Source organism: Stegodyphus dumicola, chromosome 2, assembly GCF_044657685.1.
Source record: "Stegodyphus dumicola isolate Sdum_Otavi_A_Nest chromosome 2, ASM4465768v1".
Taxonomy (NCBI): Eukaryota; Metazoa; Arthropoda; class Arachnida; order Araneae; family Eresidae; genus Stegodyphus; species Stegodyphus dumicola.
In genome coordinates, this window is record NC_140769.1 from 39340641 (window position 1) to 39354200 (window position 13560).

General features: G+C 32.2%; 2 protein-coding genes across 6 annotated transcripts in view; both read left to right on the forward strand.

Annotated features, from left to right (window-relative positions):
• Positions 1 to 3303, forward strand: part of LOC146998384 (uncharacterized) — a 133063-nt gene extending 129760 nt beyond the window's left edge. For all 5 annotated transcript variants that reach the window (XR_015039412.1, XR_015039411.1, XR_015039413.1 and 2 more), the window contains exon 2: positions 3229 to 3303. The gene's annotated coding sequence lies outside the window, so the exon portion shown is untranslated. The remainder of the gene's footprint in view (positions 1 to 3228) is intronic.
• A 9337-nt stretch (positions 3304 to 12640) lies between these two features.
• The window catches only part of LOC118182627 (SEC14-like protein 2), a 31868-nt gene continuing 30948 nt past the window's right edge, over positions 12641 to 13560 (forward strand). The window contains exons 1-2 of the mRNA XM_035352001.2: positions 12641 to 12710; positions 12804 to 12847. Coding sequence (XP_035207892.2) covers positions 12659 to 12710; positions 12804 to 12847 — 96 coding nt within the window. The 5' untranslated portion in view covers positions 12641 to 12658. The remainder of the gene's footprint in view (positions 12711 to 12803; positions 12848 to 13560) is intronic.

The window sequence follows — 13560 nt, forward strand, 5'->3', positions numbered from 1 at the left end:
GTAAATTACGATAGAAAAAAATTATTTACATGTGTTAAAGATGAAAGCAACAATAGCAGTCAGACACCAGTTGACAATGGTTTGGTTTGGTTTATTTGGATTATGGCAAAGCACTCGAGGGCTCTCCGCCTAACGGGTGGAATGCTTACGTGGAGGATTTTATAAAGGGAACTAGTTCATATACTCGTAACAGTTGGGGCAAACCGCAATAACGTACACGAACCCGCCGGGCTTCAAACCCCGTACCATAATACCCGAGTTCAGCGACTTTACTGGTCGTTTGCTGGTAGCCTCCAACTGTCTACAATGAATTCCTAGGCATGTTTCTCAAAGGATAAACGGATGCGAAGACATCGCTTGCAGTCATGAGAGAGATACTGAGAATGATGATGAAAAGGTTAATGTGAAAATTAAACATGCTGAATCTTTAAGCAAAGATCTTTAATTTATAGATCAATGTCCTGATGAGCAACATCCTTCAATTTACACAGCAATGTCCTGAGCAATTTATACAGCAACGTCCTCTGCATCATCTGCTGAATATGAGGTCTTTGAATCTCTTTGAATACTTGCGATCAGCACTCTCTTTTATCGTTAATTCATGATAAATTACTCAAAAAAGCAAAAGATAAAGTATAAAGTACAGACTTTAATTACTTATCAAACAAAAATTAAATATATGGGATCGTATTTACGGCATATAAGAATGAATCTAATTTTTTTTCAGATGTCAGATTTTTTATCATATTTTTTTTAAACTAAAGTAAATAAACTCAGTTGAAGCAACAGTCCACTTACTCTAGCGCATCATTATAAAACGATCAAAACCATTTACTGCTGGCATATTCCTTAAGTATTGTTCAATTAAACCTGCTACTCTTCTTTGTCCTGACAAATAATAATTATTTAAAAATAATAGTTTTTCAGCCAGCACGACAGCAGAATGTTCTTACGAAATGCCTAGTGATTTACGATGTCAAATGAAAGAAACAATACAGATTTTGAAGTTTTCTGAACTTTTAATTGTTCACGAGAATGCTGGCTGGCATCACAGATATAGCAAAAGGTTCCTGCTATTTTCGAATGAGATATTTTTGATGAAATATTTAAGAAATTCATGGAAATAATTCTTGTGAAAGAAAAACTGCTGCACAGGATATTCATTCTAAAATAAAAACTGCAAAATGGATATAATTTAGTAAAGGTAAAATTCAGAAGTATAGTGAAAGAAAACAAATTTCACAGCATGCTTTGACCAATAAATTTCACAGCATGCTTTGACCAATACATTATATTAATCAAGAAATATTTTGTACCTAACGTTTGCGGATGGAAGTTATGGAAATGGTAATTAAAGCTGTAAACTTTATTTGTGGACAAACTCTAAATCATAGGGAATACGTTACATTGCTTCAAGAAACTCAAAGTAAGTATGAACCGAGTATCTACTATGATAAAGCTAGTATTTCGAAATTTTTCTCCAAGGCTACAAATTTTATCAGAATCAAAATGGTGTCGATTGTCAAACTGTAGTAAAAAAATGGTGTCGATTGTCAAACTGTAGTAACTGTAATAAATAAAGAAGTTTATCAGTATTTACATATAAACATATTAATTTTTTCGATATATGTCGAAGACAAATCCAATAAATAAAAGAAAGCGAACATATTGTTACAATTTATTCTCAAGTTTTGTTCCATTTGAAACGCTTTCTCTGAAAACTTGAAAAATTCTCATAATTTGTTTATTATTAGTGTAAAATAAAAATAAGTTATTTAGACGCTAGTTGAACATATTTAAATTATTTGAAATAAATGAAAGTCTGAAAATTTACTATTTAGCTGTCAATACATCTGAATTACAAAATGTAACCAACTGCAATTCCTTGCAGGTACTAATTTCTATACTTCAAGTTGAACACAAAGCATAAATCTGAATATTTTCTCAGCGGTGTTTCTATTATTATTAATGTATATTTAATAAATATGCATTACGTGAATTTTAAAATTTAGTTTTAAAAAATTTATTTCGTTAAAATATTTTATTTTATTCAAAAATAAAAATTTAGGCCCTCGCAATTGCTTTCAAATCGTACTTTCGGCATGCAAGCAATTTGATTCTGATACCAGTATCATACACAACATACTTATTCAAACTCATGCATGTTGAGCAATAACAATGATATATCCTATTTTAATTCATTTACGTATACCTTAAGAAAAGAATTCCTTACCTACTATTTTGGGTACCAAACTTAAGACATTACCTACCCTTTTGAGTTTCAAGCACTCGTCCCCAGCTGCTAGTTTTGTAATAATTAGCATAATGGACTTCTGACTGCTGTTTACTACACCTGACTTTCGCACTTGCAAAAGACAGTTAGAGGAGGTTACTTCGAAACTTCAAAATGCCATATATTCTTGTTATGTGTGACTGCCTTTTTTTGAGAATTTTTTCTTTTTTTCCTTTCCCCTTTTTCTTGTGCAGAAGCGATTATTATAAAACATTTTTTTAATACGCGTAGCTATATTAGCTTGTGCAGCACTTATGAAAAGAGGCAAAAACGGACGGATGTTGAGAAAAGCAAAGCCTAAATTTACACAATGTTAGAACGCTTTGATTATAAGTATTTTTTACTTTCCCTTTTATCTAAATTAGAAGTTATTTCATGGAGCATTTCCTCTGTCTAGTTAGCAAATCAAAATTTCTTTCAAAATTTATTCCTAGCTACAATATTAAATTCATACTTTTTCCTGGTTTAAGTTCCTTATTTAATAATACAATCTTCTAGGCAAGTTGCATAAAATGCATTTGAACGGAAAGTTTTCTAGAAAGCAGATAAAATCTAGAAAGATAAGATTTTGGATTAGTGAACGATGTCGCTATGATCTGCAACTGTAGAGAAACTGAAGTTAAATGTCATAAAGAGGTTTATTTTAAAAGCAAATTTCTTGGAACAGTTATTGTGTAAGTCTGGGCAAACTTACTTGTTCATTTCTTGATTCCGATAAACTAAATAAGTTAGTACCAATAGCAGTAATCAATTTATTATTTTCATCCTGTCAGTGTACTGTATGCGACTGCTTTTTAAATATTAGTTATCCATTTGTTTAAAACGTAGCAAATTAAAGATAATATATTGTATAATTTAAAGTAAACATTTTGCTCGAAATGTGATGCATATTCTTCACTTCTTTGTGTTTAATTCAATATTAAATACTTTTGCAGTTGTTAAGCAAAATATTTGAAGATGACTCTAGAAGAATACACGTTGGAAGAGAAAGAAGCAATTGAAGAGGTGAGTACGACATTTTAACTAGTTCTGCTGTTTTACGCTGTAGTATTTATTGCGAAAATTTTATTAGATATATTCCAGCGCATCTGCATTAAATAACAAATTGTAAGGAAATTTACGCCCATCACTGGCCGAATGGATAAAGTCGCTAAGCAGGACGTCCTGGATTCGACCTCAGCCGAATGATGTGGCTGCATGTTCGGTTTTCGGGGTTTTCCTTTTGCAGAAAGTGGACACGTGCCAGATTTCCTTAAAATGTTACTAACGCAACTATAATTCTGCATGAGTTTTGATTAATGTTTTCCATACATGCAACTTATCCAAATTTCTCTGAATGCTCCCGTATTAGTCTTGCAGCTTTTCAGAGTTTTCCATTTCCTCGCGTTGTTCGGAAACCGCGTATGGTTAACGAATTTCAGAAACTTTTTTCCTGTGCTTCATATATAATCTACTCAAAGAAAACTTTTTTTTTTGGCCCTTGAAGAAGAGATACCTCTGTCTGATCGCCTTGATAGGGTTTTAATCAATTTACGCCAAACTAATTTTGACTCTTTGCCCAATCTTTAAATTTCATATTGACGAGTGTCTCTTCCATTTGATATAAGACGTTAAGAAAGAGAAAGATTGGACAATGTGTTAATTAGTTTCAGCTTTTTGTAGAATTTTAAATAATAATCCCAGTATTATATTATGTCAATAAAAATGATACATTTAAATTTCCATTTCTTATTCCCCCTAACACAAAAATATAGTTCGCTCATTAGAACCAAAAAAATAATGAAAATAAGATTATGTATTAAGACACAATAACACGCCGAATAAATACTAATTCAGAAGTCAAACAACAAAAATCAGCGTTATACCTACAAAATTTTCACAGGACTAGTTTCGATGGTTTTACCGAACCATCATCTTCAGCTGCAAAACCGCAAATGAACAAGATAGGAAATAATGATTAGATAAGATAAGAAAGCCTGGACAAGAATAAGCAAGTGGCGCCATCTGTTGGCGAAACCAGAACTAAAACATAATTTCTCTAAAAGCCGAAGCAAATTTGGATTGGAATTAGGATCGTTAACTAGAACAGAAAGATTTTTATGAATGTGAAATGCCTCTAGAAAATCCAGTTCTCCAATGGAAGATGTTTTTTGAATAATTTTGGCAGCAGAAAAATTTAAAGTGTGATTTTCGGACCAACAATGTTAAGCAACAGAAGACTTCTGTATTTCCTTTTTTCTAACATAAGCCTCATGTTCTTTGACGCGAAATTTTAAGGCTCTCTTAGTTTGGCCAATGTAAATTAAACCACACTGGCAAGGAATCCTATAAATACCCCAGGAATTCATATCCGGAATGGGGTCCTTGAGTATAGAAGTTGGAATTTTATTGATGGGAGAATAAACAGCCCGAAAGTTAAATTTCTGCAAAATATGTGCAACTTTATAGCTAATTGATGGAAAGAAGGGAATGACAACAGAATTTTTATAATCTCCTAAAATAAGAGTGTGGCTTTTAGTGTGTTCAGATGAGAATTTTTTAACTGCTTGATTAATAATGTTGGGTGAAAAGCCCCTGTCAATAGCTATTGCTTTTAAATAATTTAGTTCTTCATCAAGGGCTAATTTGGAGGAGCAAACTTGAAGAGCACGGAAAACATAGGAATAAAATGAAGCTAACTTTTGTTTAGTCGGATGACATGATTTAAAGTGTGGTGGAAGGCAAACCGATGAAGGTTTACGGTAAACTGTAGTACTGAAGTTGGATGTGTTACGTGTGACCAGAATGTCGAGAAACGGAAGAGAATTGCAAGTCTCAAGTTCAAAAGTGAACTGAATAGCAGGATCAATAGAATTCATTGTTGAAAGAACTTTATTTAAATCATCTTTATTACCTTCAAACAGGGTAAAAGTATCGTCTACGTAGCGGAACCATGTCGGGAAGTTTAAAGTTTCAAACAATTTTGATTCATAATAATGCATGTAGATATCAGCCAGGATGGGACTGAGGGGGCTTCCCATGGCTAATCCCTCAGTTTGTTTGTAATATTTATTTTGGAAAACAAAATGTGTTTGTTTCAAACAGAGTTGAGTGAGAGAAATTAGCTCCTCAATTTCGATGCAAGAGAAATGAAATTCGCGAAGTCTGGTTTCTAGACATCTTAATGCACCCTCCACTGGGACATTGGTGAATAATGATTTTACATCAAAAGAAACCATGAGTAAATTACTAGGAGAAATGTTTTTAACCTTTTTTACAAACTCTATTGAATTTTTTATGGTGTAAATGTTATTGTCTAATAGAGTGGAAAATCTAGAAACCAAATATTTAGCTAAAGGATACGAGGCAGTACCTAAATTTGATACAATAGGGCGGAAAGGAATACCACTTTTATGAATTTTGGGAAGAGCATATAATCTGGCACAATTCGCAACAGATGGGATAAGCGAATGTTTTAAGTTGCTTGAAATGATTTGCGAAGATTTGATCGCAGTTTTTATTTTGGATAAGTCCGAAGGTGAAGGATCTTTAGGGATCGGATTATATGGTCCTTCGTTTAAGAGTTTAGTGACACCATCGATGTAAGTGTTCTTATCCATGACGACTATCTGGCCGCCTTTGTCGGCCTTTGAAATGATAATATCCGGGTTAGAATGAATTTCGCGCATTGTAGCTCTTTCTCTCGCAGTTAGATTTGGTTTCAAAGGTTTATTATTGAATTTCACATTATGAGCGATAAGATGCCTAATCATTTCTTTCTGTGAATCTGAAACTTTACTGAACTTGAAACTTGTTTCAGATTCAAGTTCAGTAAAGTTTCAGATTCACAGAAAGAAATGATTAGGCATCTTATCGCTCATAATGTGAAATTCAATAATAAACCTTTGAAACCAAATCTAACTGCGAGAGAAAGAGCTACAATGCGCGAAATTCATTCTAACCCGGATATTATCATTTCAAAGGCCGACAAAGGCGGCCAGATAGTCGTCATGGATAAGAACACTTACATCGATGGTGTCACTAAACTCTTAAACGAAGGACCATATAATCCGATCCCTAAAGATCCTTCACCTTCGGACTTATCCAAAATAAAAACTGCGATCAAATCTTCGCAAATCATTTCAAGCAACTTAAAACATTCGCTTATCCCATCTGTTGCGAATTGTGCCAGATTATATGCTCTTCCCAAAATTCATAAAAGTGGTATTCCTTTCCGCCCTACTGTATCAAATTTAGGTACTGCCTCGTATCCATTAGCTAAATATTTGGTTTCTAGATTTTCCAATCTATTAGACAATAACATTTACACCATAAAAAATTCAATAGAGTTTGTAAAAAAGGTTAAAAACATTTCTCCTAGTAATTCACTCATGGTTTCTTTTGATGTAAAATCATTATTCACCAATGTCCCAGTGGAGGGTGCATTAAGATGTCTAGAAACCAGACTTCGCGAATTTCATTTCTCTTGCATCGAAATTGAGGAGCTAATTTCTCTCACTCAACTCTGTTTGAAACAAACACATTTTGTTTTCCAAAATAAATATTACAAACAAACTGAGGGATTAGCCATGGGAAGCCCCCTCAGTCCCATCCTGGCTGATATCTACATGCATTATTATGAATCAAAATTGTTTGAAACTTTAAACTTCCCGACATGGTTCCGCTACGTAGACGATACTTTTACCCTGTTTGAAGGTAATAAAGATGATTTAAATAAAGTTCTTTCAACAATGAATTCTATTGATCCTGCTATTCAGTTCACTTTTGAACTTGAGACTTGCAGTTCTCTTCCGTTTCTCGACATTCTGGTCACACGTAACACATCTAACTTCAGTACTACAGTTTACCGTAAACCTTCATCGGTTTGCCTTCCACCACACTTTAAATCATGTCATCCGACTAAACAAAAGTTAGCTTCATTTTATTCCTATGTTTTCCGTGCTCTTCAAGTTTGCTCCTCCAAATTAGCCCTTGATGAAGAACTAAATTATTTAAAAGCAATAGCCATTGACAGGGGCTTTTCACCCAACATTATTAATCAAGCAGTTAAAAAATTCTCATCTGAACACACTAAAAGCCACACTCTTATTTTAGGAGATTATAAAAATTCTGTTGTCATTCCCTTCTTTCCATCAATTAGCTATAAAGTTGCACATATTTTGCAGAAATTTAACTTTCGGGCTGTTTATTCTCCCATCAATAAAATTCCAACTTCTATACTCAAGGACCCCATTCCGGATATGAATTCCTGGGGTATTTATAGGATTCCTTGCCAGTGTGGTTTAATTTACATTGGTCAAACTAAGAGAGCCTTAAAATTTCGCGTCAAAGAACATGAGGCATATGTTAGAAAAAAGGAAATACAGAAGTCTTCTGTTGCTCAACATTGTTGGTCCGAAAATCACACTTTAAATTTTTCTGCTGCCAAAATTATTCAAAAAACATCTTCCATTGGAGAACTGGATTTTCTAGAGGCATTTCACATTCATAAAAATCTTTCTGTTCTAGTTAACGATCCTAATTCCAATCCAAATTTGCTTCGGCTTTTAGAGAAATTATGTTTTAGTTCTGGTTTCGCCAACAGATGGCGCCACTTGCTTATTCTTGTCCAGGCTTTCTTATCTTATCTAATCATTATTTCCTATCTTGTTCATTTGCGGTTTTGCAGCTGAAGATGATGGTTCGGTAAAAGCATCGAAACTAGTCCTGTGAAAATTTTGTAGGTATATCGCTGATTTTTGTTGTTTCACTTCTGAATTAAGATTATGTATTTTTAGGGCTTAAGTAAAAGAAATTAACTCATTAAGAGAAATGATTTGTTTGTTTGGGCAAATAAAAAACAGTTCTATTTCTTAATTTTGTAAGTGATCATAAAAAAAAAATTCTCATTTTATTTTAGAGGAATAGAATTTTTTTCTTTTTTTTTTTTATTTTTTGACTGTGTAGTTTCTATTAAAAAAAATATGAGAAACGAAGTAATGAAATCTCTCATTTGCATATACATTGTATTTCCGAAACCTTTTTAACTTTGTGACGCACATACACGTCATTTCTAAGAAAAAATGAAAAACAAAGATACGTAGAAGAAAGTAATTTAATAATAGAGTAATAATAAATGAACATATAAAATTAGCAACAATTCATTGGTTGGGGTAATATTTGTATTTACAGATATAAGACATAATTTATAGGAAGCGGTAGACATTTTATTTAGGAGCAGGAAACGTGTGCATTGCTCTCGCCAGGAATCGAACTCCGGACTTCTTGATGCCAGCCATACGTGCTTCCATTGATATCAGAAAGATACGCGGAAAGGCGGGAGAAAATACGTTACAAATTGTACAGTAAAAAAAAGAGTACTTAAAACTTTTCGTAACCCACCAAAACCTGTCTCTTGACTCACACTTTGGGAAACATTGCAAATGAGTTATCTGGATATCCGATGGACTACTTCTGTGATTTTAATTAATATGTACACTGATCTAAGTTCTACTGAATCTTTTACGTTTATTGAATTTCCATTATTTTATTTATTAATTTTTAATTTTTAGAGAAAAGTTGTAAAAGAACTGAAAGATGTTAATTTTCAGTAAAAACGGGGAAAACTTATTTGTAGTTTTGGGGTGTTAGGTAAATTCTTTAATAAGTCTCCTTTGTTGTTAAAAAATTGTTTTATTTAATATTTTTAACCATTTTAACGGTTTTATGCTTTATTTGGCGTTTTTTATGCTTTATTTTCAGTTGCATTCAAAATGCCCGCATTTTCTTTTATACGGATTAAATTTTTATCTTGATTTTCTTCTTAAAGGTGGTTCAGCTAATTATGTTAATTTTATTTAAAATGTTTAACTGCTTTTCACTATATATTAGAATTTATTAAATTATAATGGTCTGTAAATGCGTGTGTTTTCTGTACCTAATATACTTTCTAATGATGAGAGTCGGATATCTTAAAATCTTTGTTTTCTTGTTCCATCAATAGATGGCACCAGTAGCTTAACTCCTGTCCAGCCATTCTTATCTTATTGTGCCAAAGTGAGAAATGTATATAATATTTTACAGCAATTCTCTCTTGTAGCCATTTTTATTACTGAATTAGTTATTTTCTATACAATACAACCCCTTTAGAGTTATGTGGGTAATGCTTCAATGGTGAATTAGATTTTCTAGGGGCGCTTCACATTCAAAAAAATCTCTCTGTTCTAGTTTACGACCCTAATTCTAATCCATCTTTACCTTCAGCCTTTAAGGAAATTATGTTTTAGTTTTCTTATTCCATCAATAGATGGCACCAGTATATTAACTCCTATCCAGCCATTCTTATCTTATCTTATCACTATATCTCATCTCGTTCATTTGCTATTTGGCAGCTGAGGATGATGGTTTGATAAAAACCATCGAAATTAATCTTGTAAAAATTTGCAAATATAACGCTGATTTTTGTTGTTCGACTTCTAAATTAATAATCTACTCTGAAATAAGATTTCGCTTCGAACATATTGCACTTTGCTTCTGCTTTTCCAGCTAACAAGACAAGCGCTTGTTCGCTTCAGAATTATAATTTTAAAATGTAAGGGTACAGTTTTAATTCTCGAAACGCAAGCACAATGTTAGCTTACTGAAATGTTTGGGGAACCGGAAAAAAAGGAAATATTATTCGGCCACATCTGCACGTTCTTCACTACACATATGCTGTTTTGGGTTTCAATATCATGACTTACACTTATCCTAATTATTACACATATGTATGTTGTGTATAGGAATATAGAATTAAAAAATGCGCTGTGCTAATTAATTGTTTCTGTAGTGGGAGAGTCAACGCTTTGTGAAAAGCTGCAGTCTGGCTAACGTGGACTACTGCCTCCCGTGTTAATAGTGATCCGATCTATCGCTACCTTGAATCAAGGCATAGATTTTCCTCTTTTAAAATAAATACCTGTGCTGGCATCCTTTTACAAAACAGAGCGCTTTTGTCAATATTAAATATCTGCTAAGGAAAACATTTCATCTCATCAGTTATTTACGCCAGAAGTTCGCCAAATTCCCTTAGCGCCATTTGTATCTGCATTTGCTACCTTACCCATGATAATGTGGCTGCGTAGATTTGTATGTTTCTTAAAGTCTTTTGAACTATCCAGCGTTTAGCTTTAAATACCCTCTCCGTGCCTGTGATGGAGTCTCTGTGTTTTTATGTCTTTATTTTAAATACGTTTTTCTTTGTAAAGCAAATTTTAAATTACTAACATATAAATTCACTGTGAATTCAAAAACTTGGTTAATATACATACTATATATATTTACTTCTTCTTAAGAAAGCTGAGGCATTGCTCTATAACCTTTCATAAGCTAAAATAGCTCAAGAGTCTTACTTACTATTAATTTATATGATAAAAGGCTTTAAACATTCCAGTGACTTTAAACAAAAACCTATCAGATCATACGAAATATGTAGATGATTCGTGATAGGAGATGCACATCACACAGTGATGATAGATGCTAACAGTCATTTATTTATATGCTGTCGTCGTTTGTATTCTTTATATCACTGTGGCTACAATTTCTGTGCTTGAATGGGCATTATAAAATTCGAAATTTTTTGTGCTTTGGTACTCTCAGCTTTAAATATGCTGCTATGGGCCCTATTCTTTCACCTAACTACTTCGGTTGACATATTCTGTTAAACCACACAGCTCTCAGCAAGAAATGAAAATGTATCGCAATGTCATACTTCTCTTCAGTCATTGGCTTAAGTAAACATCGTACCGTACTTTCGTTTTTCACCTCCCTTCGTAAAACGAAATTCCTGTTCGGATTTCGTTTATTAACCGAAAAGGTACTAGGTTAGATTTTTCTTAAAAAGCGAAATTTCGTAAAATGAAAGTTTGTTAAGATGAGGAATATTTGTATATGTATCGTGTCTACAAAGGTCCTTACTCAGCCCTTATTTTTTGCTGCAGATAGTACAAAAGTACAAAACATGTTTTAAATGACGCATTGATTTATATTTTGGCAATTTTAGATTTCAAAAAATGAATTTTATATACGATACGAAATCAGCTTCTCATACCTTCCTCCTGAACCTATACTTATGTTTAAGAAAATGTTATACTCGTTATAAAACACAAAATACAAAATGTTTGACTCCCATACGACAAAAAAATGACTAAGATATTCAATTTCGAAATTTGTGATATTTAGCACCATTCTCAACTTGCTTTGAGGAGTCGATTAAATAAATTAATTTAGAATAATTCGAGTTTGATTTTTCTTTCTTAAAATCGATTCAATGATATTTATTTGTGATTTACTAATGTCTTTATTTATAATTTTGTTACATTTCGTATATCGAAAGAATTTTCGCACAAGTGATTTATAAGTTTTCAAAGTGTAGCCTTAATATCCTCATGATGTTTTATTACTTTAGAATCATAATCAAATAATGGTAAAAAAATTCATTAATCTAAAGATACGTTTCACTTTTTAATTAATGAGGATAGTATTACGAGCTGAATACGTGCCAATATCGGAGGCTGCCAGCGTTTTCTATAACATGAGTTCTATAAGATTCTATGAATATGATGTCCATTTTTTCCAAAAGAAATTTAAATAGATCAATATTTTTCGCAAGAATCCATGCAAACATTCTCTTTACATAAACTGTTAAATATTAAAAACATTTTTCTAAGCAATATTTTATTTTTAGTTGCGCACCAATGCAAGCATTAGGTTCTTGGATTTTTGTACGGTTCTCTATTATGATATTCGATTTTCGTGTCAAATACTTCGGCCAGTTTTGTCGTAAGGGGATCAAACATTTTATGTTCTAATTTTTATAACGAGTACAACATTCTCTTAAAGATAAGCATAAAGACCAGAAAAACGTATAAAAATAGTTAAATTTCATAATTTTTAAGAAAATGATTTCTTTAAATTTAAAATTGCCAAAACATGAATCTTTGCGTCTTTTAAAACATTTTTGTTTCTGGAAATTTATGGCTACGACCAACGATTTCGAAAAGTAAAACACAGATAAGGACTCTTGCGGACACGGTGTATAATGTAGTGTATAATATGGAATAATGATGATAAATTGATAAATAACGAATTTACTACGATTAATTTGAAAAGGAAAAGCTTATAATGCATGTTATTTCTTTTCCAAGAACAAATTAGACTGGTAGTTTGTCGGTACAGTTAGCTTAACATGCAATCCAGTTATCTTAAGTGAAATGCATATTTAATGCATCTATTGATTAAAAAAATAGTTTTTAAATAAACCAACATGTACACATTTTTTTTTTTGTAAATTTAAGTTAAATAAAATTTGGTTTCATTTTTTTCAGTTGAGGCGCAGTGGAAGGTGAAATGAGTCAAGAAATGTTTGAAGATGATAATATGTTTATTCGCTTTCTGAGAGGTAAGATCATATATGTTTTGTTCATTTTAATAGCATTACTAAATGAAATATAAAAGGCTTGATTGTATTTAACTAATTATTACTTTATTATAGCTCGAAACTTCAACATGAATCCGGCTGAGACGATGCTGCGAAATGTAAGTGCGAAAATAAATATCTACACGTACAACATTATGTTAGTTTTAATTTTATTAAAAAAAATTGAAGATGAAATATATGGTCGTCTTATCCTCTGATTTAGAATCTGCGTTTTACTGTAGCCCTGATTTTCTTTCTCTGTAAATGCTAAATTGGAGAAATATAATATCCAAAGGGTATACTAAGCTAAGACTGTATATAATACAGTTAAAAAATACAATGTCTAGAACTAGCTTACCAGACCAATCTCGATCATGAACATCCTGTTGAACATTAACACATATTTAATTGCTTTTGTAGTGCTTTAATAAAAAGAAATAATTTTGTTATGCTGGCATCCTCTCAAACATACAATATAATCCCTTGCATTTCTCCCTGCTGTATCGTATTTTGAGTATCAGATTGAAACGTTAAAATGCATTGCTTTCATATATGCAGTATAACACAATGTGAATGAGCCGCGTATTTTATTGATATTTTAGTACACTACAGTAATTTGTTTATGAATGAAACTTTATTTCAATAATTATGCCCGTTACATGGATATCGTGAATGTACAGTAATTGGTATTATTAGTAACTTCATCAAACCACGACAGTTCTTGAAAACTTCATCATGATCCGCAGATAAGATGGCACTACAGTAATAGTTCCTTGCATAAGAAATGAATTAAAAAATGCTTGTAGTGTAGCATCTCCTCTTTCTTTATAAT